This window comes from Martes martes, assembly GCF_963455335.1.
Source record: "Martes martes genome assembly, chromosome: 12".
Classification (NCBI taxonomy): Eukaryota; Metazoa; Chordata; class Mammalia; order Carnivora; family Mustelidae; genus Martes; species Martes martes.
In genome coordinates this window covers 2,451,059-2,477,299 of record NC_137900.1, presented here as the reverse complement: position 1 = coordinate 2,477,299, position 26,241 = coordinate 2,451,059, and the positions used below count along the sequence as shown (strand labels likewise).

Genomic DNA, 26,241 nt, shown 5'->3' with positions numbered 1-26,241 from the left:
TCCCCGCCGGGGATAAAGCAGGGCCCCCGAGGAGGAAAGGCCCTGCTCTCTGGTAGACTGGCGTGGCGCAGACTGGTTGTGATGAGTGTTCCAGAAGGGATGGTGGGGGCCGTGGAGATGGGCCGGCTCTTGAGCTGGAATGACAGCGCACTCCTGGCCTGGATACCAGTGTGGGCACATGTGCAGAGGCCCTGGGGCCAAGGTGTGTTTGACCTGACTGAGAGGGAGGGTGGGAGCTGTGGGGTCACATTCAGCAGGTGTGGGATGGGTGCAGACGTTTGTCTGATTTGAAGGCTCCACAGGGGATTCAGATGTGTGATCGGGTTTAAGGACCACCAGGCTGCTAGGAATGGCCCCGTCCGGGTTTATTTTATTTACCTTATTTTTAAAGACTTTGTTTATTAAGGAGCACTCAGCAGTGCACATAAGCAGGGGGAGGGGCAGAGAGAGGGAGAAGCAGACTCCCTGCTGAGCAGGGAGCCTGATGTGGGACTTGATCCCAGGACGCTGTGATCATGACCTGAGCCGAAGGCCACCACGGAACCCACTGAGCTGCCCAGGCGCTCCCAACACACCTGGATTTATGAAAAGACTTTGGGTTGGTATTAGAGATTGTAAAATGATCTCTTCGGCCCAGAAGTAGATATATCCAAGTCTGCCAGTTTCAAAGTAATTGGATAGGACAGCTTTTTTAGCAGATTTCTTTTCCTTGAAAAGTACTGTCCTGAGTGCTGGTCTTTGGAAAATAGAGGTGAGGAGCCCAGCTCTGAGAGCCGCCTTCTGGCTGAACAACTTGGTATCTCCAGTATGCGCTGATTCGTGGAAGGAAACATTCTAGCGAGTGTCTTATAAACTCATGACTTTGCTGTGTTTTTTCTCTGGACTTTTCTCTCTAGTCCAGAGCATCCCATCGTGGCGATCCTGACCAGAATGAAGCCTCAAGAAAGCACAAGAAAAAGAAAGAGAAATCTAAATCAGAGTACGAAGTCCTGACGGTTCAGGAGCCGCCAAAGATTGAAGTACGGTTCTCTTTATTATACTTTCACGGTCTAAAGAGCGGGCCCGCCCCAGCAGACGTACATACCCGCACGGGCTTCCGAAGGGACACTCTCCAGCCCGTCCTTCTGTACTCTTTGCCCAGTGCTACAGGGAATAGGCGCCCCCCGTGTTCTCCCCTTGGGTGGCCCCGCGCAGCGCCTGAGTCCTGGCGGGCACTTGGCAAGCGGCAGGCTGCGTGCGGAGTCGAGAGCCTGTGCCTGCGGGGAGAGCTGGTGCTGTGGGTGCCGTGGTGCTCGCGCTGGCTCCTCGGCGTCTTGGTCACCTGTTTCTCCTTGCTTTGGGATGCTAGCGTTTGCAGGGTCTCCTTTTCTATCCAGAAATGTGACTGTAATGTGCTTCACTCGGGAGGAGAATTAGAATCCCATAACTCCATCATGGGCCCTGGCCGAGAGAATTCCACAGACCTGCAAAATCCCTCTGGGAACTGTTCTCCTGCGGTACCACAGGACAGCCCCTGTCCTGCGGGGAGTCGCCCTGGGTTCACACTCCGTACCAGGCTCAGCCTGACTCCCAGTGCTCGGCTCTGCTGCCTGCCCTCCAGCTTAGGGCCAAACCTGAGACTTTCCCACAAACCTGGGGGCTCCCAGAGCTCTTGGCGCACTCCCTTAAGGACACTAGGGTCGCATGTGTGAAGACCTGTGATCCTGGCAGAGTGTTAATGATTTGGGCCAACAAATAATTCATGGAGTTCTGCTCCCCTATCCCACGTCACTTCTCTGAGTCACGTAAAATGCTAACAAAAGTATCTAAGGTGTTTTTAAATGACTTCACCGTTGTCATTAGAGGGTTGTTACCCTATTTTCTATTTCATTTCTATTTTCTAGTCTGGGAGCAGTGCACGGGACTAGAGCAGCACTCCTGAGACTAGACTGACGGGTACTCTAATGGAAACACAGTTGAAGGCTGGGTGCTTGCACACTGTGCCCCGGGGGCCCAGGGCCCCCTCAGCCTCGGGGCCCCCGCCCACTTGCTCTCTAGGGCTGCGGGATCGGAACTGTGGTCTTTAAATCTATTTCTAAGAGTAAAACGGTTTGGGGCAGTTTGAGGTCCCCTTGCGAGCTCTGTGGGAGCTGGTGACAGGGAGCCCGGGCAAGGAACAGCTCACACGTGGGCACGCTCGGTTCTCATGATGCGCAAAGAGCTAAAGGGTATGTGGTTTACCTAGGATGCCGAGGAGTTCCCCAATCTGGCTGTTGCGTCTGAAAGAAGAGAGAGAGTAGCGTCTCCGAGATGTCAGGCCCGACAGCAGGCACAGGTAATTTTTAGATTGACGCGGTCATTGCTTTAGGCTTAACTCTTCCTGCTTAACTAAACTCTTGAGAAAAAAGTATCTTCCAGACTTCTTTATGTACGAGAAAGGTGGTTTTGTTTTGATTTTTTCTTTCATTGGGGAATCACACGCAGGGTGTCGATGCTCTAAGCGCGCACATTTTGTCACCTTTGTGAGAAGACTGCGGTACTGCCGCTGCTGCATCAGAAGGCGGCCACAGACTGGGGATCTTCGACGGAGAGCGGGGAAAGTTGGCTGTTTGCTTGGGAAACAGGAATTCTGTTGTGACATGGCAGAGTCTGACAAAATAATAAGGACCCCCCCCCCCCCTGCAAATTCAACCCTGAGCGCTCGGGACAAGGTGAAGAGAGGGCTCTCCTCGAGCCCCTGCCCCACGGTGGATTCGGGGATGAACTTGTGATTCGTCATCCGGGTGGAGAACTCGCACACTTGGCCCCATTTCTTCACGAGTCCCCAGCACTTTCGTTGTCATTTCGCCTTCTGAAGCGGGGGAGTTATTTTCACGTTCGTGAGCAGTAGGGTTCTGACATTGTGCAGATTCCCTGGGATTCCCGTGGTCCAGTTTGGTCCTCTCCTGAGGAGTCTCTGTAGCCACCTGTGTGGCATGTCACGCTCGCCCGGTGACGTGGGCCCACGGCTGGGCAGGAGAGGACGTGCCGAGGGCAGGTGTGCTGCGGGGGCCCGCGTCCTCAGGCCCCAGGTCACGGCCCTTTCAGAGTAGCATTTATTTCAAGTAGAGCACACTGTGCCTAAATTGCACATCTGCCGCGTGCATTTTGGACTTGTGTAAATTCTTGGTCCCAGCCCTCTGATTTCATGGCATCCGATTGGCTCCCCGAGGCAGTCGGAAGTTGCGTGGTGCCCGTGAGACAGTTACATCAATCAGTTGGCCTCACACACGGACTCCCATTGCCATAGACTCCACACACGTCCTGGTGTCCTACCTGGAGGTGTGTGCCCTTCGCCGTGCAGGTGCAGACAGAGACTTGGGGCTGGGAGGGGGGAGAGAAGAGACCACCACAGTCACCTTGAAGGATGATGTGGGATTATCTGGGTTTTTCTTTAATTTTTAGATTTTTTATGGTCACTATAAATAGGTTTCATTTTATCTTTTATATGACTTTTTCTTGTGAAGTGAAAAGCACGGTTTGTAAAATACACCATCCTAAGAAAACTTCTGACTTTTTAATTCTTTAGAATAATTATAAAAATAGCGGAAAGAAGAGCCAGATTCCAGTGCAGTTGGATTTGGGGGGCATGCTGGCGGCCCTGGAGAAGAAGCAGCACTCTCAGAGTGCGAAGCCATCCTCCAGACCCGTGGTGTTCTCAGGTAAGTGCAGCTTTCCGTCTCCGAGGGATGGCCGGGTGTCCGTCAGGCAGGCCGCTCCGCGCCAGTCTCAGAGGTCGGAAGCGTGTGTGTGGGGTCCGAGCAGCATGGCACTGGGGTAGGGAGAGAGAGACTAGTGGGATAGCTTGGGAGTCCAGAAATCAACCCACATAACCATGGCCGGTGAGTTTTTGACCAAAATACGTTCGTTGAAAGAACAAGGAACAGTTTTGAAAAATGGTGCTGGGACGGCTGGATTTCCACCTGCCGCAGAAAGCTGGCCTCCCGCCTCACCCCGCGTGCGGTGGTTCCCGCGGAGCGATGACCCGATGCAAGCATGAGGCCCGCAGAGGCCTTTGAAGAACACGGAGGTGGGGCGCCTGGGCGGCTCAGTCAGCGAAGCATCCGAGTCTTGGTTCTGGCTCAGGTTGTGACCTCAGCTCGGGCTCCGTGCTCGGCGGGCAGTCTGCTCGGGAGTCTCTCTCAAAAAAAAAAGAATGAAGTAAATTTCACGACCTGTGCTTAGGCAGTGGATTTTTAGCTAGGGCACCGACAGCACAGGCCACAAAAGCAAAAGTAGATAAACAGGATTTCATCAAAAAGAAGAACTTTTGTGTAATAAGAGACGTTATCCAAAAAAATGAGAAGAATCTACTTACAGAAAGCAAGAAAATGTTTGCAAATCATATACCTGATAAGGATTTGATGTCCGGAGACTACGACGGAATCCTACAGCTCGACGTTAAACCCCACTAAACAATAGGCAAAGGACTTGACGTTGCTCCGCAAGAAGACACTCGCGTGGCCGGTTACACATGAGCAGCCGCCGGACGCCCTCAATCTAGACGAGTCAAGCCAGCGCCGCAGGGAGCTGGTTCTTCGTGTCTGCCGTGGTAGCTGTCGTCGGAAATTTGGAGAAACGGGGGAGGGCGAGACCGCTTTGGGAGGCCGTCCGGCAGCTCCGCAGGACGCTGGACCCGGCCCCGCGCAGGCCCCTGCTCACAGCGGCAGCGTTCCGAAGAGCGGAAAAGGAAACGGCCGCTGATGTGTATCGGCACAAACAGGTGACCAGGATGTGGCCCAGCCTTCGTGCCGCCTGCCGTGACCTGCGTGACCGCGCACGTGTTTTCCGAGATGAGCCCGCACCGACGGGCCCGCGCTCCGGGAGAGATCCGGAGTAGACAGTCCCCGAGAGGCCTGGAGGGTTCCTGGGCTGGAGGCTGTGGGGACAGACTTGCAGTGTGGGGCCCGGAAGCCTTTGGGGAATAGGAGGGAGCGGTGGTTGCACAGCACTGAATGGAGTTGGCGCCCCTGGACCGGGTGCTCAGGGCCGGTTACAGTCCGGATTCTTGCCGCCTCCTTACCTGTGACGGTTTGAGGCAGGGCAGGGGAGCGTTGCGCACTCACGTGCTCAGGAGCCTAGAGTATGTACCACGTGGCCCTTCAGGGAAGAGCTGGCTGACCCTGACCTGTCCACCCACGAGTGTTTGATTTTTCTGCTGCACTTCAGAGTTGCAGACCTGGGTCGATACCACCGCTCGGTGCTCCACGTGCGTGTCACCGACCTGAGCGCACGCCGTTGACTAGCCTTCGTGGCTCTTCTTGTCTTTGGAGGGGAGCCGTGTACAGTGGGACGCACAGACCATAGGCCTGTCCTCGCAGGGGAACCCAGCCTCCGTCCCGACCCTTGGACGCTCCCTTAGCCCCGCCCGGCTGGTCCCTGCTGTGTCCCCAGGCAGCCCCCTGTGTATTCTCTGTCTCCCACGGTTCCTCTTCCCTGTTCTGGAGCTGCATAGAAATGGGCTCCTACTGCATAGGCTTCTGTGAGGCTTCCTTCACTCGTCAGGGTGTTTCCACATTTACTCTTGTTGTATATATGTGCCTGTAGTTCCTTTTGTTTTTTGGGGTTTCATTTATTTAATTTTTAAAAAGATTTTGTCTGTCAGAGCGAGCGCGCGCTTGCACAAGCAGGAGCAGGGGCAGAGGCAGCGGGAGAAGCAGGCTCTCCGCTGAGCAAGGAGCCCGATGCGGGACTCGATCCCAGGACCCCGGGATCACGACCTGAGCTGCAGGCAGATGCTTCGCTGACGGAGCCATCCAGGCGCCCCCATTTTTTGTTTTTCATCCGGGTGAAATTCAAGTCCCATCAGAGGACCCGTTCTGAGGCGGGCCGGTCAGCGGCGTGAGTCCGTCCGCAGTGTCGCGTGGGCTCGTTTCCTGGTTCTGCGCTTTTTCATCCTGCCAGGAGAGCCCGCCCACTAAGCTCCCCGTTTGCCCAGCTCCTGGCAACCCCCGGTGTGCATTTTCTCTGCCGATTTACCTCTTCTGACGGGTCATGTAAACGGGACGGTACAACTTGTGACCTTTTGTGTCCGTCTGTTTCCACTTGGCTGAGCGCCTTGGACGTTCACCCGTGTTCCCGCGTCTGTGCTGGGCTTGTGGTCGTGGCTGACTCGTACTCCTTGGGCTGCCCTGTGTTTACCCAGTCGTCCTCCCCTGATGGACGTGGAGGTTGTCTCCACCTCTGGCTGCTGTGACTGGTGCCTTTGTATCATTCAGGTGACAGTATTTGAGTCCCCGTGTTTGATTTTCTGGGAGTGCAGCGCTGGGCCGTGCGGGCGGGATATGCTTAGTTTATAGACTCGCCGGGCCTGTCTCCGAGCCGCCTGGGTGCTGCGCTCACCAGTACTGAGAGAGTCGGCCAGTCCCGCAGCCTCACCACCATTTGGTCGTGTCGATGTCAGTTGTAGCCTTTCTCGGGGATCGGGGTGGCGGTGGCGTATTTTTGAAGCTGAAACGTCGCAGTGCCATGGGTCATATCATGCGGGCTGCCGGCTGGTACGCAGCGAGCATTTCTAAGCGTTCCGTGGCTACGGCAGAAGGAAGCTCGCGTGGCAGCCCCACGGTGGCGCGGACCGCTGGCCCCACGCACGGCCTTCCAGCTCTGCGCGGCGGGAACCGAGCCGAAGCACCGCGGGCGGGGCGGCCGTATGAGCGTGGCCCTCGCGGTGGGTCACGGGTAAGTGCGCGGAGCGTGCAGGCTCCGGGCCCGTCTCAGACCTGGGTCCCTGGGGATGGGGTCAGGGTTGGGGAAGATTTGTTTTTAGCAAACACGCGAGAGGATGTTTTGTTCTGTCTTCGTTTCCATTATGGAAACTAACCGAAGGTGGAGGGAGTGCAGGGCAGCCTACCGCGTGGCCGCTCCCCACGTCCGGCCGTTGTCAGCTCTTTGTCACTCCCGTCGTGTCTGTGAATGACTGTTTATTTCTCGGGAGTGCTTTTCAGCGACTGGTAGATGTTAACATCATTTCCCGTGCAGGTTCCTCGGTTGGCCTGTCTGACCGACAGTGGCCGTGTGTTGCCCGGACCCCGCGGCCGTTCTCTGTCACTCTTAGGGTGCGTTTCTCACCGGCCTCCACTGTCTGGTCTGTATGTGAGTTTCCCTGGTTGTCTCCGTGACGTTGGTCGCTTTATTCCCGGCAGGACCGGCCGCTGGGTACCCCGCGAGTCTGAGTGCCCACACGCGCCGGAGCTCGGGACCGCGGCCCCTCTGTGGCCTTCCCTGCACGTTGCTTTTCTCTGCTGCTCTGGGGAAGGCCCGTAGGGTGCCGACCGCACACGGGGTGGTTTTCAGACCAGTCCAGCTGCCTTGGCGGGCGTGGGGAACTCCTGGGTTACCTGTGGGCAGAGGCAGCTTTCCTCGGCAGTCAGCAGGGGGCTCGTTCTGTGTGCTCTGATGAGGGGCGAGGCAGCTGTGGCCACAAGAGACAAGAGTGGTGCAGGCCGGGTCCTCCAGGCGGGCGCAGCCGGCGGGTAAGCGCCAGCGCAGGTGGCAGGCCGAGGTCAGCGGCGGGGTGGGGGGACCGTGTAGGACTGGTCCGCGTGGTGCTTGCCATGAGCTCCGGCCTGGAGGCATCCAGCGCTGCCTGGGCCCCGGCCCTCGGGGGACAGGCCAGGCACAGGGGGTCTGGCTCAGGGGGTGGGGGGGAGGCTGGCTTGCGTGACAGAGGCATGTTCCAGGCTGGACCCTTAGGTGACTCTAAGAACTGGCCAGCCCAGGAGGGCCGTTGTTTCCTTTGCTGAAAGCCGTGAAGATGTCAAAACAGCATGGTACATGGAGAACGCACGAACTTCGTGCGGGGCCTCACTCGTGGGTCAGGGCAGGAGTCCCTCAGTCTCGTGTTTCTCAGAGCAGGTCCCTTAGTAGTAGCCTTCAGTGGCGCGGAGAAGTCTGGAAGACTTTCAGCCACTCTCCGGTTCTGCGGGGTGCAGCCTCCGGGGAGCCTGCGGGGGGCTGTGGGAGCTGTGGACCGAGCTTTCCAGACCTTCAGCAGAAGGAGAGAGCCGGAGGGCGGAGGAAGGGTCCTGTGAGGTGTCCGGGGTGGCTCTATGGGACTAGGGTCAAGCTGAACCTTTTAGGTGTGGTCGTGTGTGAAATAGCAGCTGAGCAGAGGCGGGAGCCCTCTGTCAGATCAGAGTTCTTTTAAAGAAGCACCTTCTGTTTTGGTTTACAGACCCCACTGAGGCGGAGGAGAAATAGAAACTTTAAAATTGGCCAGTCAGGGCCTCCTCTGCCTTCCGCTCAGGTCATGATCCCAGGGTCCTGGGATCGAGCCCCGCATCGGGCTCTCTGCTCAGCAGGAAGTCTGTTTCCTCCTCTCTCTCTCTCTCTCTCTGCCTGCCTCTCTGCCTGCCTGTGATCTCTGTCAAATAAGTAAATGAAATATTAATAAAAAAATCTCAGTAAAAAAATTGGCCAATCAGAAACCAAGAAGATAATTCTGTAATCACTTGTGACTAAAAATACGTAATACAGGTGGTCAAATTGTTCTAAAATATTTTTAAGAGACAAATTTTATGTTTTTCGGTTCAGGTCACCTTTTTTTTTTTTAAATTGTGTTACGTTAGTCACCGTACAGTGCATCATTAGTTTTTGATGTCGCGTTTTGTGATTCCTTGTTTGCATAGAACACCCAGTGCTCCGTGAATCCGTGCCCTCCTTAATACCCACTGCCGAGCCAACCCATTCCCCCACCCCCGCCCCTCCAAAACCCTTAGGTGGTTTCCTGGGGGCCGTAGTCTCTCATGGTTCGTCTCCCGCTCCGATTTCCTCCCCTTCACTTTTCCCTTCCTTCTAATATCCTCCATGGTTTTCGTTGTGCTCCACAAGTAAGTAAAACCATATGATGACTGACTCTCTGCTTGACTTACTTCACTCAGTACAATCTCCTCCAGTCCCGTTCATGTTGAGGCAAAAGTTGGGTATTTATCCTTTCTGATGGCTGAGTAATATTCCGTTGTATATATATGGACCACATCATCTTTATCCATTTGTCTGTTGAAGGGCATCTTGGCTCTTCCCACAGTCTGGCTATTGTGGCCATTGCTTCTATGAACACTGGGCTACAGAGGGCCCTTCTTCTCACTACATCTGTATCTTTGGGGTAAATACCCAGTAGTGTAATTGCAGGGTCATAGGGGAGCTCTATTTTTAATTTCTTAAGGAATCTCCACACTGTTTTCCAAAGTGGCTGCACCAGCTTGCATTCCCACCAACAGTGAAAGAGGGTTCCCCTTTCTCTACATCCTCTCCAGCGCTTGTTGTTTACTGTCTTGTTAATTTTGGCTATTTTAACTGGTGTAAGGTGGTATCTCAATGTGGTTTTGATTTGAGTCTCCCTGATGGCTAATGATGAGGAACATTTTTTCCTGTGTCTGCTAGCCATTTGTATGTCTTCTTTGGAGAAGTGTCTGTTCATGTCTTCTGCCCATTTTTTGACGTGATTATCTGTTTTGTGCGTGTTGAGTTTGAGGAGTTCTTTGTAGATCTTGGATATCAGCCCTTTGTACTGTCATTTGCGAATACCTTCTTCCATCTCAGGTCACATTTTTAAGTAGTTTCAGGTTGTTGCATTGTGAGGCTGGGATTTTGATAATATTGAAATGATGTTTTGGCCAGAGTCCCAGGAATGCCCAAATCCTGATGTGCCTGTCACCTTCCCTTTTGACATTACTAATGGAACCATCTTTCCCATGAAAAGTAAAAACCAGTTAAGAGGAATTCGGGGTTTCTCTTCATTCTTAGCTGAGCCAGTGCTGAATAGCTCCCTGCAGAGCTTGCTGGCTAGAACACAACTCAGAGGGCTTTGGGCTTGAGTCTGTTCTCAACCCCAAATCAGGTCTGCCCACCTGGCTGCCATGGTGATGAGGAGAGTCGTGCTTTTACCAGCGGCACAGGGAGGACTAGCCCTGGTTACTTAGCAGATGGTGTCTTGAAATCTACAGTGTGTTTCTTTTAGACAGCAGATGGCCACATTGTTCTTCCTTATGCAGTCTGACAGTCTCTGCTCTTGAGTGGAATGTCTCCTTCGTTCACATTTAGTGCAATTGTTACTGTGGTTGGATTTATGTGTGCTGTTTTGCTGGGTTTTTTAATTGTTGGTTCCTCTCTAAACTGTCTTCTTTTATGTTAAGTGAATAATTTTATTTTTACTTATTTATATTATTTATATATTTGTTTATTTTTAGCAGGGAGAGGCAGATGGAGAGGGAGAGAGACAGAATCCTAAGCAGGTTTCATGCCTGGGGATGGATCCCACGATCCTGAGATCATGACCTGAGCTGAAATCAACAGTCTGACTCTTAACCGACTGAGCCACCTGGGCGCCCCAAGTAAATAACTTTTAAAGTACCATTTTGAATCCTTCATTTATTTTTTCTTTACCTAAAAAAAACAATTTTCTTAAAAACAGGTAAGCAAGCGGTTGCTCATGACTAAGGAAAGTGATTGCTCTAGGAATTACAGTATACGTCTGAGTTTCTGCATTGGAGAAGCTTTACACCAGTGTAATTCTTGTTTCCCTCTCTCTCTCTGGGCTGTTGTTGGCGTCTGTGTCATGCCTGTGTATGTCATAAACAAGATGGTACGGTGTTGTGAGGGTTGCCCGATGCATTCATGTCTTTTGAAGAAACTAAGACAAGGACTGAGAAAAGAATTTTATGTTTCCCAGCTTTATTCATGATTGTTAGTATTCGGGATCTGTCCCTCTGGGGTCAGATACCGCCCAGTGGCACTTCTTCAGCATTTCTCCAGAAGGCCTTCCTCTCGTATCGTACAGGAGTTCCGCTGAGCAGCAAGTTCTCTCGTGCTTTGTCTGTCTAGGAACATCTCTATTTTGCATTTAGTTTTGGGAGGATAGTTTTGCTGGATATAGAATTGCTTCTTGGCAGTTTTTTCTCCCTCACTACAGGCATTCCTTGGAGATACCACAGGTGTGGTTCCAGACCATGGCAATAAAGTGAATATCGCAGTAAAACAAGTCAAATGAATTTTTGGTTTCCTAGGGCATTTAAAAGTCATGTTGACACTGAACTGTAGTCCACTAAGTGCAACAGTGCTGTTCTAAAAAACAGTGTACATATCTTATTTTTAAAAAATTTCCAAAAAATGCTTACCATCATCTGAGCTTTCAGGAGCCATAATCTTTTTGCTGGTGGAGGGTCTTGTCTGCTGTCTAAGGCTGCTGACCCATTGGGTTGGTGGCAGCTGTGACTGTTTCTGAAAGTAAGACAACCCTGGAGTTTGCCGCATGGACTGACTCTTCTTCCAGGAGCAGTTTCTCTGTAGCCTGTGATGCTGTATGGTAGCGTTTTACCCACAGCAGAACTTCATTCACAACTGGAACGCAGGATTCCTGGGGGGCTCAGTCGGTGAAGCAAAGTTTCTTTTGGCTTGGGTCACGATCTCAGGGTTCTGGGATCGAGCCATGAGTTGGGCTCCCTGCTTGTCTCTCTCCCTTTGCTCCCCCCCGCCAAGCTCGTACTCTCTCTCTCTCTCTTAAATAAATAAAACCTTAAAAAAAAAACTGAAAAACTGGGGTCCATCCTCTCCAACTCTGCTGCTGCGTTACAGCTACATTCGTGTGATGTTCTAAATCCTTTGCTGTCACTTCAGCAGTCTTCACGGCATCTTTACCAGGTGTGGATTCCATCTCAAGAAACCACTTTCTTTGCTCATCCGTAAGAAGCAAGTCCTCGTCTGTTCAAGGTTGATCACGGGATTCTAGCAGTTCAGTCCCGTCTTCAGGCCACACTTCTGATCCCGCTTCTCCTGCTGTTTCTCCCACATTTGCGGTGACTTCCTCCATGGAGTCTTGAACCCCTCAAAGCCACCCATGAGGGCTGGTATCAACTTCTTTCAGACTCCTACGAATGTTAATATTTTGATCTCTTCCAGATAGTGAATCATTTCCAGGATGTTTTTGGTTTGCTGTTCCCTGACCCATCAGAGCAATCACTGTCTGTGGTAGCACAGCCTTATGAAATGTATTTCTTTAAAAATAAGACTCAAGGGGCACCTGGGTGGCTCAGTGGGTTAAAGCCTCTGCCTTCGGCTCAGGTCATGATCCCAGGGTCTTGGGATCGAGCCCCGCATCGGGCTCTCTGCTCAGCGGGGAGCCTGCTTCCGCCTCTCTCCCTGCCTGCCTCTCTGCCTACTTGTGATCTCTCTCTGTCAAATAAATAAATAAAATCTTTAAAAAAAAAAAAAAAAGACTCAGAAGTCACGATAACTCCTTGATCCATGGGCTGCAGAATAGATGTGTTACCAGCGTGAGAACAGTGTTAATCTTGTTAATCCTCCCAGAGCTCTTGAGTGACGAGTTGCACTGTCAATGAGCGGTTCTCTTTTGAGCCGAATCTTTTTTTCTGAGCCATAGGTCTCAACAGTGGGCATAAAACCGTGAGCCGTGTTGTGAACAGATGCGCTGGCTCCAGGCTCTCTTCCATGTAAGGATGACAGGCAAAGTAGATGTAGCATAATTTTTTCCTCCTCAATTCTGGTGTACTTCACGTAGAGCGGCACAGTTGTTTCAGGTGCGCGGCGCAGAGATTCAGCAGTCGCGTGTGTTACTCGGTGCATCACGATCGATACGTGTGATCGTAAACTCCATCGCCCATTTCACCTGTTCCCCTACCCAGCTCTCCTCTGGTAACTATCCGTTGGTTTCGTATAATTAAGAGTTTGTGTTTTTCCTTTTCCTTTGTCTCTTAAATTTCACATGAGATGAGTGAAATCATGTTATTTGTCTTTGTCTGCCTTATTTCGCTTATTGTTACACTGTCTGGATCCATCCTGTTGTTGCAAATGGCAAGATTTTCTTTACTTTCTTTTTGTGGTTAAGTAATATTCCAGTGTATGTATGATATACCACGTCCTTGTTCATCTGTCGGTGGACACTTGGGTTGCTTCCGTATTGGCTTTTGTAAATAATGCTGCAGTAAACATAGTGGTGCATATATTTTTTTGAATTAAGTGTTTTTGTCTTCTTTCAGGAGCGAGCTAGCCAGTAGTAGAATTATTGGATCACAGGGTAGCTCTACTTTCAACTTTCTGAGAAGCCTCCATCCTGGTTCCCTGGGCAGCTGCACCAGCTTGCATTCCCACCACCAGTGCATGAGGGCTCCTCTTCTCCACAGCGTATTCAACACTTGTTTCTTGTGTTTTCGGTTGACGCCATTCTCACAGGTGTGAGGGACTCTTTGTGGATTCGATCTGTATTCCCCTGGTGATGAGTGATGTTGAGCATCTTCCTGTGTCTGTTGGCCATCTGGATGTCTTTTTTAGAGAAATGTCTGTTTATGTCTTCTGCCCATTTTAAAATGGATTATTTGTTTTTTTAGGTGTAAGTTGTATAAGTTCTTTTTATAGATTTTGGATGCTAACCCCTTATTCGATAATGTCGTTTGCAAATATCTTCACCCTGTTCAGTAGATTTTTAGTTTTGTTGGTGGTTTACTTAATTGTGCAGAAGTTCTGTATTATACTGTAGTCCCAGTAGCATGATTTTGCTTTTGTTTCCCTTGTCTCAGGAGACATCAAAAAAAAAAAAAAAAATGTTGCTGTGACTGATGGCAGAGAAATTACTGCCTGTGCTCTCTTCTAGGATTTTAATGGTTTCAGGGCTCAAATTTAGGTCTTTAATCCATTTCGAATTTATTTTTGTGTGTGATATAAGAAATTAGTTGTTTCATTCTTATGCGAGTAGCCGTCTAGTTTCCCCCCCATTTGTTGAAGAGACCAGCTTTTCCCCATTGAATATTTTTGCCTCCTTTGTTGAAGATTAATTAGCCATATAATTTTGGGTTTATTTCTGGGCTTTCTATTCTGTTCCATTGATCTGTTTTTCTGTTTTTTGTGCTAATACTGTACTGATTTTTAAAATTTTTTTTAAGCTTTATTTATTTATTTTAGAGAGAGGGAGAGGGAAGGAGAATCGGAAGCAGGCTGTGCACTCATGTGACCCTGAGATCATGACCTGAGCTGGAACCATGGGTTGGACACCTGACTGGGCCACTCAGGCACCCCAGGACCATACTCTTGGTGACTGTGGCTTTGTAGTATAACTTGAAGTCTGGGGTTGTGATACCTTCAGTTTGTTCTTTATTTTAGGCTTGCTTTGACTATTTAGGGTCTTCTGTGATTCTATAAAAATTTTAGACGTATTTGTTCCCGTTCTCTGAAAAATGTTATTGGTATTTTGAGAGGGATTGCATTAAATCTGTAGATTGTTTTGGGTAGCATGGACATTTTAACAGCATTTGTCTCCCCCATCCATGAGCATGGAATATCTTTATTTTTTTTTAGGATTTTTTTACTTGACAGAGAGAGCACACACACAAGCAGATGGGGAGCAGCAGGCAGAGGGAGAGGGAGAAGAGGCTTCGTGCTCGTGGGGCTCCATCCCGGGACACTGGGGTTGTAATGGGATCATGACCGGAGCTGAAAACAGAGGCTCAGCTGACGGAGCCACCCAGGCGCCCCGACGTGGAGTAGCTTTCCATTTGTTTGTGTTGTCCTCAGTTTCTTTTGTCCGTATTTTATAGTTTTCACAGTACACATATCTTTTACCTTCTTGGTTAAGTTTATTCCTAGGTATTTTATTGGTTTTGGTGCAATTGTAAATGGGTCTGTTGTCTTAATTTTTCTGCATGGTATTTCATTATTGGTACTTAGAAATGCTGCGGATTTATATATATTGATTTTGTATCCTGCGACATTAGTTTTTGGTGGAGTCTAGGATTTTCTCTGTGTAGTACTGTATCATCTGTTGGTAGTGAAGGTTTGACTTCCTTACCATCTTGAAAGTCTTCTGTTTCTTTTTGTTTTCTGACTGCTGTGGCTCGGACTTTGGCTACTGTGTTGAATAAAAGCGGTAACCTACTTGTCTTGTTCCTGATTTTAGGGGAAAACCCATAGTTTTTCACTGTTGAGTGTGAGGTTAGCTGCAGGTTTGTCGTATGTGGCTTTTATTATGTTGAGATATAGTCCCTCTAAGCTACTTTGTTGAGGGTTCTTATCAGGAATGGGTGTTGTACTTTGTTAGGTGCTTTTCCTGCATCTGTGGAAATGAGTGTATGATTTTTATCCTTTCTCTTATTGGTGTGTGTGTCGTGTTGATTTGTGAATATTGAACCACCCTTGTATCCTAGGAATAAATCTCACTCGATCGTGGTGAATGATTTTTTTTAATGTATTGCTCGATTCAGTTGGTCTTTTTTTGAGGAGTTTTGCATCTGTGTTCATCAGAGATACTGGCCTGTAGTTCTCTTTTATTGTCGTGTCTTTATCTGGTTTTGGTATCAGGGTAATGCTGGCCTCATGGAATGAATTTGGAAGCTTTCCTTCCTCTTTTATTTTTTGGAATAGCTTGAGAAGAGTAAGTATTAACTCTTTAAATGTTTGGTAGAATTCACCTGTGAAGCCATCTGGTCCTGGACTTTTGTTTGTTCAGAGTTTTTTGATTAATTGCTTCAGTTTCGTTGTGGGTAATTGGTCTACTCAAATTTTCCATTTCTTCCTGATTCAGTTTAGGGAGGTTATATGTTTGTAGGAATTTACCTATTTCTGCCCTATGTCAGTTTGTTAACATACAATTTTTCATAATGTTTTCTTACAGTCCTTGGTGTTTCTGTGGTTTTGATTCTCTTTCATTTCTCATTTTGTTGATTTCAGTCATCTTTTTCCCATGAGTCTGGCTAAGAATTTATCGGTTTTGCTGATCTTTTCAAAGAACCAGCTCCTGGTTTCATTGATCTGTTCTGTTGTGGTTTTTTGTTTTTGTTAGTCACCATATTATTTATTTCTGCTGTAATATGTATGATTTCCTTCCTTCTACTGGCTTGGGGTTTTAGTTCCTTTAGATATAAAGTTAGGTTGTTTATTTGAGATTTTTCTTGCTTCCTGAGGTAGGCCTCTGTTGCTACAAACATCCCTCTTAGAACCATTTTTGCTGCATCCCCCCAATTTTGGACCATTGTGTTTTCATTCGCATTTGTTTCCATATACTTTTTGATTTCTAAGTTGACCCATTTATTGTTAATAACATGTCATCAATCTCCATGTGTTCGTGTTCTTTCCAGATTTTCCCTTCTGGTTGATTGCTAGTTTCATAGCGTTGTGGTCAGAAAAGATGCACGGTATGACTTTAAAGCTTCTTGAATTTGCTGAGACTTCTTTTGTGGGCTAATAGGTGGTCTGTTCTGGAGAATGTGTCATTAGATGCATCCGGTCCTGTGTGTCATTCAAAGCCACTGGTTCCTTTTTGATTTTCTGTGTGGCTGACCTACCTGTTGATGTCAGTAGGGTTAAAGTTCCCTCCTGCGGGGTGCGTTACTGTTGATTACTTTGTTTGTTATTAAATGCCTTATGTATTAGAGTGCTCCTACTTTGGGGGCACAAATATTTACAATTGTTATGTCTTATTGTTGGATTGTCCTCTTTTTAAATTTTTTTTTTTAAAGATTTTATTTATGTGTCAGAGAGAGGTAGAGAGAGAGAGCACAAGCAGGGGGAAAGGCAGAGGGAGAAGCAGGCTTTCTGCTGAGCAGGGAGCCCGATGCAGGGCTCGATCCCAGGACCCTGGGATCATGACCTGAGCTGAAGGTAGAGGCTTAACCCTCTGAGGCACTGGGCACCTGGACTGCCATCTTGGTGATGGTGTAGGGTCCTTCTGTGTTTCCTGTCTCTGTCTCGAGGTCTGGTTTGTCGCCTGCAGCATTGCTGCCCCAGCTTTCTTTTCACTTCCTTTTGCACAGAAATACTCTTCCGTCCCCGTGATCTCAGCCTGCGTGCGCCTTTAGGTCTGAAGTGAGTCTCTGGGAGGCCGGCGTGTGGACGGGTGTTGACTTCCATATGCGCTCTGTCACCTGCGTCTTCTCTTCGGAGCCCTTAGTCCCTTACGTCAGGGAGGAGGACATGCTTACTGCCATTTTGTTACTTGTTTTACGGTTGTTTCTGCAGTTCTTCTCTGTTCTTTCTCCTCTCGCGGTTTGCTGGCCGTCTTGAATGATCTGCGTGGATTCCTTTCTCTTTATTTTGGAATATCTGTTACGAGTTTGTGATTTGTGTGATGCTTGGTTGGCGTCTCACGTCTCATGCACTGAACTGGCTGTGTGGGATGTTGACGGTCTCCCGCGTTTCACCCATTCCCAAAGCACTGCGTTTTACTGCTCTCCGCCGCGTTGTAGGGACATGGGGTCGTACTTTACATCCTTCTGTGTTGTGAATCCCTGGACTGATTTTTAGAGATAGACTTAATTTTACTGCTTTGGTGCTTCTAACCTTTCTCACTCCTATTTATGGTCTTTTCCGCTCGCAGATACCCCTCCCGTGTTTCTTGTAGGGCTGGTTTAGTGCTCATGAATTCCTATAACTTTTGTTTGGGAAGCTGTTTCTCTGTCCTACTCTGAATGACAGCCTGGCTGGATGGAGTTTTCTCTGGCACATTTTTTCCTTTTAGCACCTTGACCCCATCACGCTGCTCTGAAGCGTCTGCTGGAAGATCTGCTCGCAGCCTGAGGGGGATTCCGCTGGATGACCGTCTCTCTCGCGGGTTGGTTGCTATTTTTTTGGTTGTTGTTTTGGAGAAAGAGGGCGGGGAGGGGGCAGAGGGAGGGAGAGGGAATCTTAAGCAGCCTCCACGCCCTGCACAAGCCTGGTGTGGGGCTCTATCCCACAACCCTGAGATCACAGCCTGAGCCCAAGTCGAGAGTTGGACGCTTACTTGACTGAGCCACCCAGGTGCTCTTCTCCTACTGGTTTTAAAATTCTCCCTTTATCTGTACTTTTTGCCACGTTAATTCTAAGTATTTTGGGGTGGGCCTCCTTCGGTTTATTTTGTGGGGGACGCTGTGCCTCCGGCATCTGGATTTCTTTTTCCTTCCTCGGATTTGGGAAGCTTTCTTTCTGCAGATACACTTTCTGCCCCATTTTCTCTCTCCGCTCCTTCGGAGACCGCGTAGCGCAGGCGGGTCTGCTCGTGGTGCTGACGGCGAGTTTCCGGGACGCGTTCGCAGCTTTTCTTACTCTTCCTCTCTCTGCTGCTCAGCGAGCTTGTCTTCCGTCCCTGTCGTCCGGGTCGCTGGTCCGCTCTCGCGTCTCGTCTAGTTGACCGTCTAGTGCACGTAGCGTCTTTCTAGTTCCAGTCACTGAGTTCTTCGTCTCCGGTGGTTTTTGTGTTTTCTGTCTCTCATCGGGTCTCGCTGACGCGAGTGAGGCATCGTCCGCTCTTCTCTCTGGCCGGCGAGTGTCTTGACGACCAGTACTTTACATTCTCCGTCAGGCGGGTTTCTTATGCTGATTCTGTTCAGCCTCTTGTCTTGCTGGGATTGTTTCCTGTTCTTATACGTGGGACACGCTCTTCTGTCCCCTCCTTTTGTCGAACTCTGTGTGTCTGCCTCCCTGTTTTGGGAAAGTCAGCTGCGTCTCCCGCTCTTGAGAGCCGTGGCCCCGGGAAGAGGGGCTCTGGTTGTGTCCAGCGGTGCAGTGTCCCCTGCTCCCCAGGGCCTGGCGCTTCAGGGACAGTCTCCTGTGTGGTTCGAGTGCCCTGCTGCTGTGGCCTGGCCCCCTTCCTCCTCACTCTGCTCCTCCGCAGAGGCGCTCTCTGCCTGGTGAGGGCAGGGTTTGGCCCGGGGGTTGGTAGCCGGCCAGGCTGGGGTCGCCTTAGCCCAAGTTGAGTCGGGCCAGCTGTTTGCCGGAGCTGCACTGTCATCGGACCCCACCGGAGAAGTTTTTGTGGTTGGGCGGGCCCTGCAGTCTGGCCAGATGTCTGACGCCAGCCCGCTGCTGGGGTCGCAGTCATACTGGTGTGTGTGGTTATCTTCCCCACTCCTGGGGGCAGGAGTCACCGTGGAGGGGTGCAGGCCTCTCTCTCGGGGCTGCTGGCACCACTTGGGATGGGCTTGGGCCTAAGGCATATTGGAGGGGTTAGATTCGCAGGAGAACGCAGGGACGGGGTACCAGGAGCCAGCAAGGTACGTGCTGGTCCACTGCCAGCAGGGACCCGCAGTGCACAGGGACAGCTCCTGGGGGACCCGGCCATGCCGGAGGGGATGGGGCCGCAGGAGGTATGTGGGAGTGAGGTGCTCAGTGCGGGCTGGGCCCCTGTGGGAAGGGCGCTGTCACTGCCCTGGAAAACCCTGCAGAGGCTGGGATGGGGGTGGCGGGCACGTGCTCTTAGCCCTGTGCTGGCTCCTGCAGGTTTCTGCATGTCTGGGCTGGGGGTGTGCGGGAGGGACATGGCACCTGCCAGCTCTTTCGTTCTTGGAGAGGTCTCCCTCCAAGGATCCCTGCGCTCCCAGCACAGGCTCTGAGATTCGCAGACAGCTGTCCCTCCTGGATGCGCTGGGCCTTCTCCAGCCTGCTGCCGCTTTGCCTTGGCTCTGTGAGCCTGCAGTGCTGTTTCCCGTCACCCTCCAGCTCCCCGGAGCGGAGCCGCTGGTTTTTAGGTTTAGGTGCTCAGCCCCACTGGTTGTAAGAACCTGAAAGGTTCAGCCAGTCTGGTTTTCAAAGCCGAGTATCATGGGGGCTCATCTTCCCAGTGCGGACCCCGGGTGCCCGGTGTGGGGTCTGCTCGAATTTCCCCCTCTCCGCACCCGGTGCGTTCCTCCCTCCTGCAGACGGCCTTTGGGTTCTTCGGGCTCCAGACCATGCCGGCCCTTTCTGTCCCTCTTGGATGTGCCTGTTCTCTACCTTGAGCTGTGGAGAGTCTGTTCTGCCCGTCTTTGGGTCCTTTTCTCGGTTATTTACACTCATGTCAGTGTTGTGTTAGTGTGACCGTGGGATGAGGTGAGCCTAGGAGCCTCCCACTTGCTGTTGTCCCCAGAAGTACGATTGAGCATCAGTCTTTTTTTTTTTTTTTTAAAGATTTTTTTTATTTATTTGACAGAGATCACAAGTAGGCAGAGAGGCAGGCAGAGACAGATGCGGGGGTGGGGGGGAAGCAGGATCCCCGCCGAGCAGAGAGCCTGATGCGGGGCCCGATCCCAGGACCCTGGGACCACGACCCACGCCGAAGGCAGAGACTTTAACCCACTGAGCCACCCAGGCACCCCAAGATACAGCATCATTCTTAAAGGCCGTAAGATTTTCAGAATGGTCCGGGAGCATTTAGCTGAAAGTCACCCGTCGCGCTGGCCCCGACCAGACGATCAGCCTGTCCGTGGAAGCTCTGAAGGCCGCACGGACTCCTCCTGTCTGGCCGGGAAAGTCCTCGATGGCACCTTCTTCCCGTGGGAGGCTCTCGCGTCCACCCTGAAAATCTGCTGGTCAGGGCAGCCGCCTTCGGGAACGCTCTCCGTCTTCCGGATCTTCCGGATCTCCTGGTCACTCGCTGCAGCTCCTACGGCAGCGCGTGCCGCTTCACCTTGCAATTTCGAGCCACGGACGCGGCCTCCTTCCTGAAACCTCAAGCACGGATCTCTGCTCGTTTCAGGCTTCGCTCGTGCCGCGTCCTCCCCTCTCTCTGCCTGCACAGAACCGGAGAGAGCCAGGGCCTCCCGCTTGGGCTGAGGAGAAGGTCGTGGCTGGTTTGAGCTTCCGTCCGGATGACGGACACTTTCTCCCTCTCGGCAGTGAGGCTCTCACTCCCTTAGTGCCCGCGCGGTCACGGTGCCCACGCGGCTCCCTCCAGACACCGCCCGCGTAGCGGAACTTGGCGAGCGCTTGACACGGGCAGCTCAGCTTTTGGCCGGTCTCCGCTGTGCGCGCGCCTGCCTCGTGCTTGAGCACGGAGGGGCCGCCGGAGGGTTGTTACTTGGCCTGTCCGAGGGGAGGCCGGAGGCAGGACTAAGGTGGCCGTCTCTGTAGGCACGGCTTGTGGTGCCCCAAACGATTACAATAGTAAAACTGAAGGTCGCTGGTTCCGGGTCGCCGGAAGCACTAAAAGTGACGAGGAAGGAGTTCAAGAAGTGGTGAGGACTGTGACACAGAGACAGGGAGCGCGGCCTGGGCGAGACGACTGCGCCCGTGGACGGGCCGACACGGCACGGCCGCCGGCCTTCGGTTTGTGAGACGCCGTGTCTGTGGGGCGGGTAAGACGACGCGTGCCTGTGCTCTGGCCTCCGCTGGCTCCCGGGACACGGCGGGGCCGCTGGTCCCATCGCGCGCTCCGTGTGGCCTTCGGCGCTGGCACCGGGCCGCGTCTGCGCGTCTCCGCGCGCCCCACCTTGGCTGTGCGCGGGCCCCCGAGTCGTGCTTTCGTCAGATTTGGGGAGTTTGGGCCTTTTTTCCTCTCCCCTCTTCCTCCCTTCCTCCCTTTCTTTTCCTTGCTTTGCTTTTCTTTCTTTTCCTTCTTCTAAGATCTTATTTATTTGACGGAGCACAAGCAGGGGAGCGGCAGGCAGAGAGAGGGAGAAGCAGACTCCCCGCTGAGCAGGGAGCCTGACGCGGGGCTCGATCCTGGGACCCTGGGATCGTGACCTGAGCTGAAGGCGGATGCCCAACGACTGAGCCCCGCAGGCACCCCAGGGGCCTTTTTTTTTTTTTTTGGTAAGGTTTTATTTATTTGTGTGACAGAGAAATCCCAAGCAAGCAGAGCGGCAGGCAGGGAGAGAGAAGCAGGCCCCCTGCTGAGCAGAGAGCCCGATGCGGGGCTCGATGCCAGGACCCTGGGATCATGACCCGAGCCCAAGGCAGAGGCTTTAACCCACTGAGCCCCCCAGGCACGTCCCCTCCCCCCCTTTTTAGATATGCCCCCAGGGCCTTTATTTCTTCTGAAGCCTTTTTGGTTCCTTGTGTCCGGGCAGCCCCCTTACCCGTGTGGTCTGCTCGCTGATGCCCCGCTGGTCTCCTGGGCTCAGTTTAGGTTTTCTTCGTCTCTTTAAGTGTTTTCTCGGAACCGAGTAGTTTGTATTTATTTTCGGCTTCCTTGGTTTCTGTCCCGAGCCGCACCTGCCCCGCCCCCCGGCTTGGGCTGTGTCCTCAGGCTGCCCCAGAGTCCTGGTGGCTGCGCCCCCAGCCTGCCCGGCCGACGTGGTTTCTCTGAACTTCTCTTCCCTGAGTTTGGGTCACATTTCCTGGTTTCTTTGAAAGGCTCGGAATTTGTTGTTGAATACGCCATATTTCAGTTAATACGTCATAGCAGCTCTGGTTTCGGGGTGGTGTTTTCTCCCTGAGAGTAGCGACGGTGATGGTTTCCCTCAGTGATGGCCTTGGCCTGGCTCTGCAGGCCGTGCCGCACCTGCCGGCGGCTCCGCGCCTGGGCTGCTTGCTCTGGCTCTCGGGGGCTCCCGGGCGCGGCCAGCCCGGCCTCCGCTGTCTGCGCACAGGCATGTGCGGGCTCGGGGAGCCCCGGCCTGCGGGCCGTGCCGGGGCCTGCCCTGCTCCGGGTCCCGCCCTGCTCCGGGTCCCAGGCCTCGTGGACGCCTGCACTCGCACCAGGGCCCTGTCGCTGCAGGGATGTGGGGCGGAGGTCCCCTGGCCCTGGGCCCGCAGAGGGCCCCGGCCGGGCCTGGCGGGACCGCCCGTTGCCGGATCCCCTCTCTGAAGGGCGCGTGCGCCATCCCGCGGCCCTTCTGGGGAAGGCGGGAGCCGCAGGTTATGGCGGCGTCTCCGCCCTGCTCCAAGCAGCTGTGAGCAGGGAGAGGACGGCCGGGCTCGCCGGGCTCGGACGGGCGCACTGGCTGCGCTCCGCAGTTCGTCGGCAGTCCTCGGGCACTTCCTGGAGGGCTGCCGTGATGGTCGAGTGCTTCATCCCGCATGGTAGCTGCTTTTCGGGGTGGAGCGGGCCGGTCTCCCTGTGCGTGTGCCAGCGCCTCCCGAGCGCACCGCTGATGCCGTGTGGCGAGTCGCCTGGCATGGGGCAGCCGGGAGAGGCCCAGGCAGCAGGAGTCCCAGGTGCCCAGCCGAGGGCTGGCCCTGGGGGGTGGCATCGGGGATGGAGCGAGCAGGTGGGAGCAGGGTCTGCGTGGGTGGCTTTCTCAAGACGAGCTCATCCCACGTCCGTTTCAGACGTATCCCACGGGTGCACAGGTCCCGCCACGCGGACCACCGTGTGGGGCTGTGGCTGGAAGAGGCCCAGAGCTGGGCTGCGGGCTTGTCGCACCCTCAGGCGGGGACCCGCACGCCCAGCTGCGAAAACGCCCAGAGCTCCGCGTCCGTCAGAGCCCGTGAGGGCGGGTCAGCCGGCGCGAAAACACTGATGTCGTGGAAGCCGGCCGGTGGGGACGTGGGGTTTGTCACTGGACGTTCTCTTTTCTTGGGCGTGTGTTGGGAATTTGTCCTAACGGAAGGGCAGGGAGAGGAAGCGGGCTCAGACAGACAGTTTCTGGGGGGCGAGAAGAAGGCGGGAGGCGGCGCCAGATGGGAGCGCGCGGTGGAAGTGCGGGGCGGCGACTGCGATGCCCTGATGGCGGCGGCTCGTCCCGGCGGCGTGTCCCCGGCGGCGTGGGACGGGATCTAGGCCGGTGTCTTTCTGCCTGGAGAACGCAGAGAATCTTCCAGGCTAGTGAGAGAGACCATGCGAGTTTGGACACCAGTAGCCTCCTCCTGAGAGACGGTGTCGAAAGTGGTGGGGAGGGACCGGACCCCGTCACAAGGGCTGTCGTAGGTGTGCGCTGCCTGGAAATACCTCACTTGCAGAGGGTGGGGTCCCCCACCTCACGCTTCGCTGAGCCACATGGAGATTGGAACGCGGTAGGGGACACTGGTTGACCCCAGCTAAGTGATGGTGTTTTCGGATCTCTGCCGGAAGATCCGAACTTCATGGGGTTGTCAGCGAGCAGACCGTGTAACGGTCAGTCCGACGGGGATGAGGGAAGTCACGGGCTGGGCGGCGGGCGCCTGATGCCCGTGTCCCCCGTGTCCCCCCGTGTCGCAGTCGGGGCGGTGCCCGTCCTCTCCAGAGACACCGCGTCGGGGAAGAAGGGCCGCCTGAGCCAGGTGAGGACCCCGCACAACCCGCTGGACTCCAGTGGCCCACTGATGAAGAAGGGGAAGCGGAGGGAGGGCCCCAAGGCCAAGAAGCCAACCTCGCTGAAGAAGGTACGCGGGGGAGGCCGGCGCTCGGAGACCCGACTCTGCCGGGTCTGTGTCACGTCTTCCAGCTTGTGGCGTCTTCGGATCTGACGTTCACTCTGCTGGAACGTCTGCTCTCGGGATGTGTGTGTGGTTCTCTGGCAACGATCCCCCTCCCTGCGTGGGGCGGCGGAGGGCACGGAGCAGGGCGCCTCCACTCCTGGAGACGGGCTCCTTTTCTTGTAACACTCGGCAGGTGTTGTGGACAGAGAACCAGGAACGGGGGCTACTGCCCGCACCCTCCCGGGGTGATCTGGCTGGTGTGCAGATTATGGAAAATGGGTTCTGTTGGGGCTGTCGCGGCCGGTGCTGTCTGGCCTGGGTCCTGCGTGCCCGGCTCTGCACATCTGGGGGACGTGGGCCTGGCCCCTGGGGACAGAGGCCGTGTTGCTGCTGTGAGGGTGCAGGAAGGCACCGTGCCCGCCCGCTGAGGTGGGGTGGCTTGTTTAGCAGGAGGGCTTATTCGTAAGGACAAGTATTTAGGTGTTTTAATTGCTTGTTTCATTTTAAAGATTATTTTGAAAGAACGGCAGGAGAGAAAGCAGCAGCGTCTCCAAGAAAACACTGGGAGCCCTGCTCCCGCCAGTGACGCCGCGCTGGATGGCGAGAGCGGTGGTGACGACGGGGCCCCAGAGCAGGCTGCCCCCTCAGGTACCGACATCCCGGGGGACCCTGCACCGCGCCAGCTCAGGGCGGCAGCTGTCGGGGTGCGCCTGGCCGGCTAGATGGTGTTCCGTGGGCTGGCAGTGCTCCTGGCCCCTGTGCCTCTAGGGGGGCGGGCCGAGGGACGGGGCGAGGCCCCCGAGGGTGCGCTGTGTGGCATCGGATGCTCCCCCTGAGAATGAACAGCACGAATGGCGAAGCCGCCTGCCCAGCAGTGTGAGGGTCATGGGGTCGCAGCGGGCACGTGTCAGTAAGCCCCTTACCGAGCTGTGCCTTCAGAACAGCCTGCAGAGCATCGGTGCGTGGCTGGAGCACTTGTCACCTTTGTTCTTCTGCCGGGAGGGGCTGCCCGAGAGATGCCGCCCTGTGAGGTGCGCTCGGGCCTTCCCCGCCCTCGGCCCCTGCGCCCAGCGTGGCCCGGGCTGTGTGCTGACTCGCTTCTCTGTTTGTTGCAGAGGGGTCCGACGTGTCGTCGTCCTCTGCGCCCGCGCTGGAGGGCGAGTCGGAAGGACTGCTGAGAGCTGAGCTCCAGAAGGAGGTGGAGGGCTGCCACCTGGTCCCCAGCGGCGCAGGCTGCCCCAAGATCCACAGCAGGAGGTTCCGGGAGTGAGTGACCGTGGGCCCAGGGGCGGGCTGGGCTCACTCTGATGTCGAGTGTGGGGCTGTCGCGCCCCGATGTCCTCAGGGCACCAGGCCCGGCCCTGGCGCTCCTCCTGGTCAGAACCCACGGCAGGGCTGCCCGTTCTGCTTCTGCGAGGTCCTTGTCGTGCTCATGTGCGGTCACAGCAGGCCAGGTGGAGAGGTGACGCCCCCCTTTCGCAGTCTGGAGTTTCCGGGGACGTCGGAGGGAGCGCCACCTGCTCCCGTGCCGCTGCTGTCCGGGGCGCGCTCTGGTTGTGGCTCTCTGTGGCCGGTACTGCCCCGGGGCCCGGGCCGGGCAGAAGGAGGCTTTGCCCCTCGTGGTTGGGAGCCGGGAGGACGTGCGGTCCGTCGGCCGGGGGCCCCAGCTCGGTGCGGGCTGCTCCCCACGGGGACCCCCGACAGGGCCGCCGCCAGCAGGCGCTTCCCTCAGTTACTGCAGCCAGATGCTGAGCAAGGAGGTGGACGCCTGCGTCACGGAGCTGCTGAAGGAGCTGGTGCGCTTCCAAGACCGCACGTACCAGAAGGATCCGGTCAAGGCGAAGACCAAACGCCGGCTCGTGCTGGGGCTGCGGGAGGTGCTCAAGCATCTGAGGCTCCGGAAGCTCAAGTGCGTCATCATCTCCCCCAACTGCGAGAAGATCCAGTCGAAAGGTAACGCGGCCCGGGCGGGCTCTCGCTCCCGTCACCGAGGCCCGTGTCTGCCGCTCACCGGGCCGCCCGGCGGCCGCTCTCTGACACAGCTGGGCCCGGGCCATTCCGGCTGGCGGTCTGGCTGGCCCGTCGGGCCTCCGGGGAGGTGGGCAGGCCCCCGGGGCTCCTGCCATGGGGCTTCTGCCGTGGGGCTTCTGTGACCGGCTGCACGGCAGTCCAGTTGGCGTGTCTTTGCTCGGTGCCGGAGCACAGGCG

At 54.1% G+C, this 26,241-nt stretch overlaps 1 protein-coding gene across 3 annotated transcripts in view; it reads left to right on the top strand.

The window, feature by feature from the left end:
• SECISBP2 (SECIS binding protein 2) overlaps positions 1-26,241 on the top strand; it is a 59,633-nt gene that overhangs the window by 14,048 nt on the left and 19,344 nt on the right. For all 3 annotated transcript variants that reach the window (XM_080819926.1, XM_080819925.1, XM_080819927.1), the window contains exons 8-14: positions 897-1,019; positions 2,225-2,314; positions 3,548-3,680; positions 23,834-23,997; positions 24,543-24,681; positions 25,149-25,299; positions 25,766-25,986. In XM_080819926.1, coding sequence (XP_080676052.1) covers positions 897-1,019; positions 2,225-2,314; positions 3,548-3,680; positions 23,834-23,997; positions 24,543-24,681; positions 25,149-25,299; positions 25,766-25,986 — 1,021 coding nt within the window. The remainder of the gene's footprint in view (positions 1-896; positions 1,020-2,224; positions 2,315-3,547; positions 3,681-23,833; positions 23,998-24,542; positions 24,682-25,148; positions 25,300-25,765; positions 25,987-26,241) is intronic.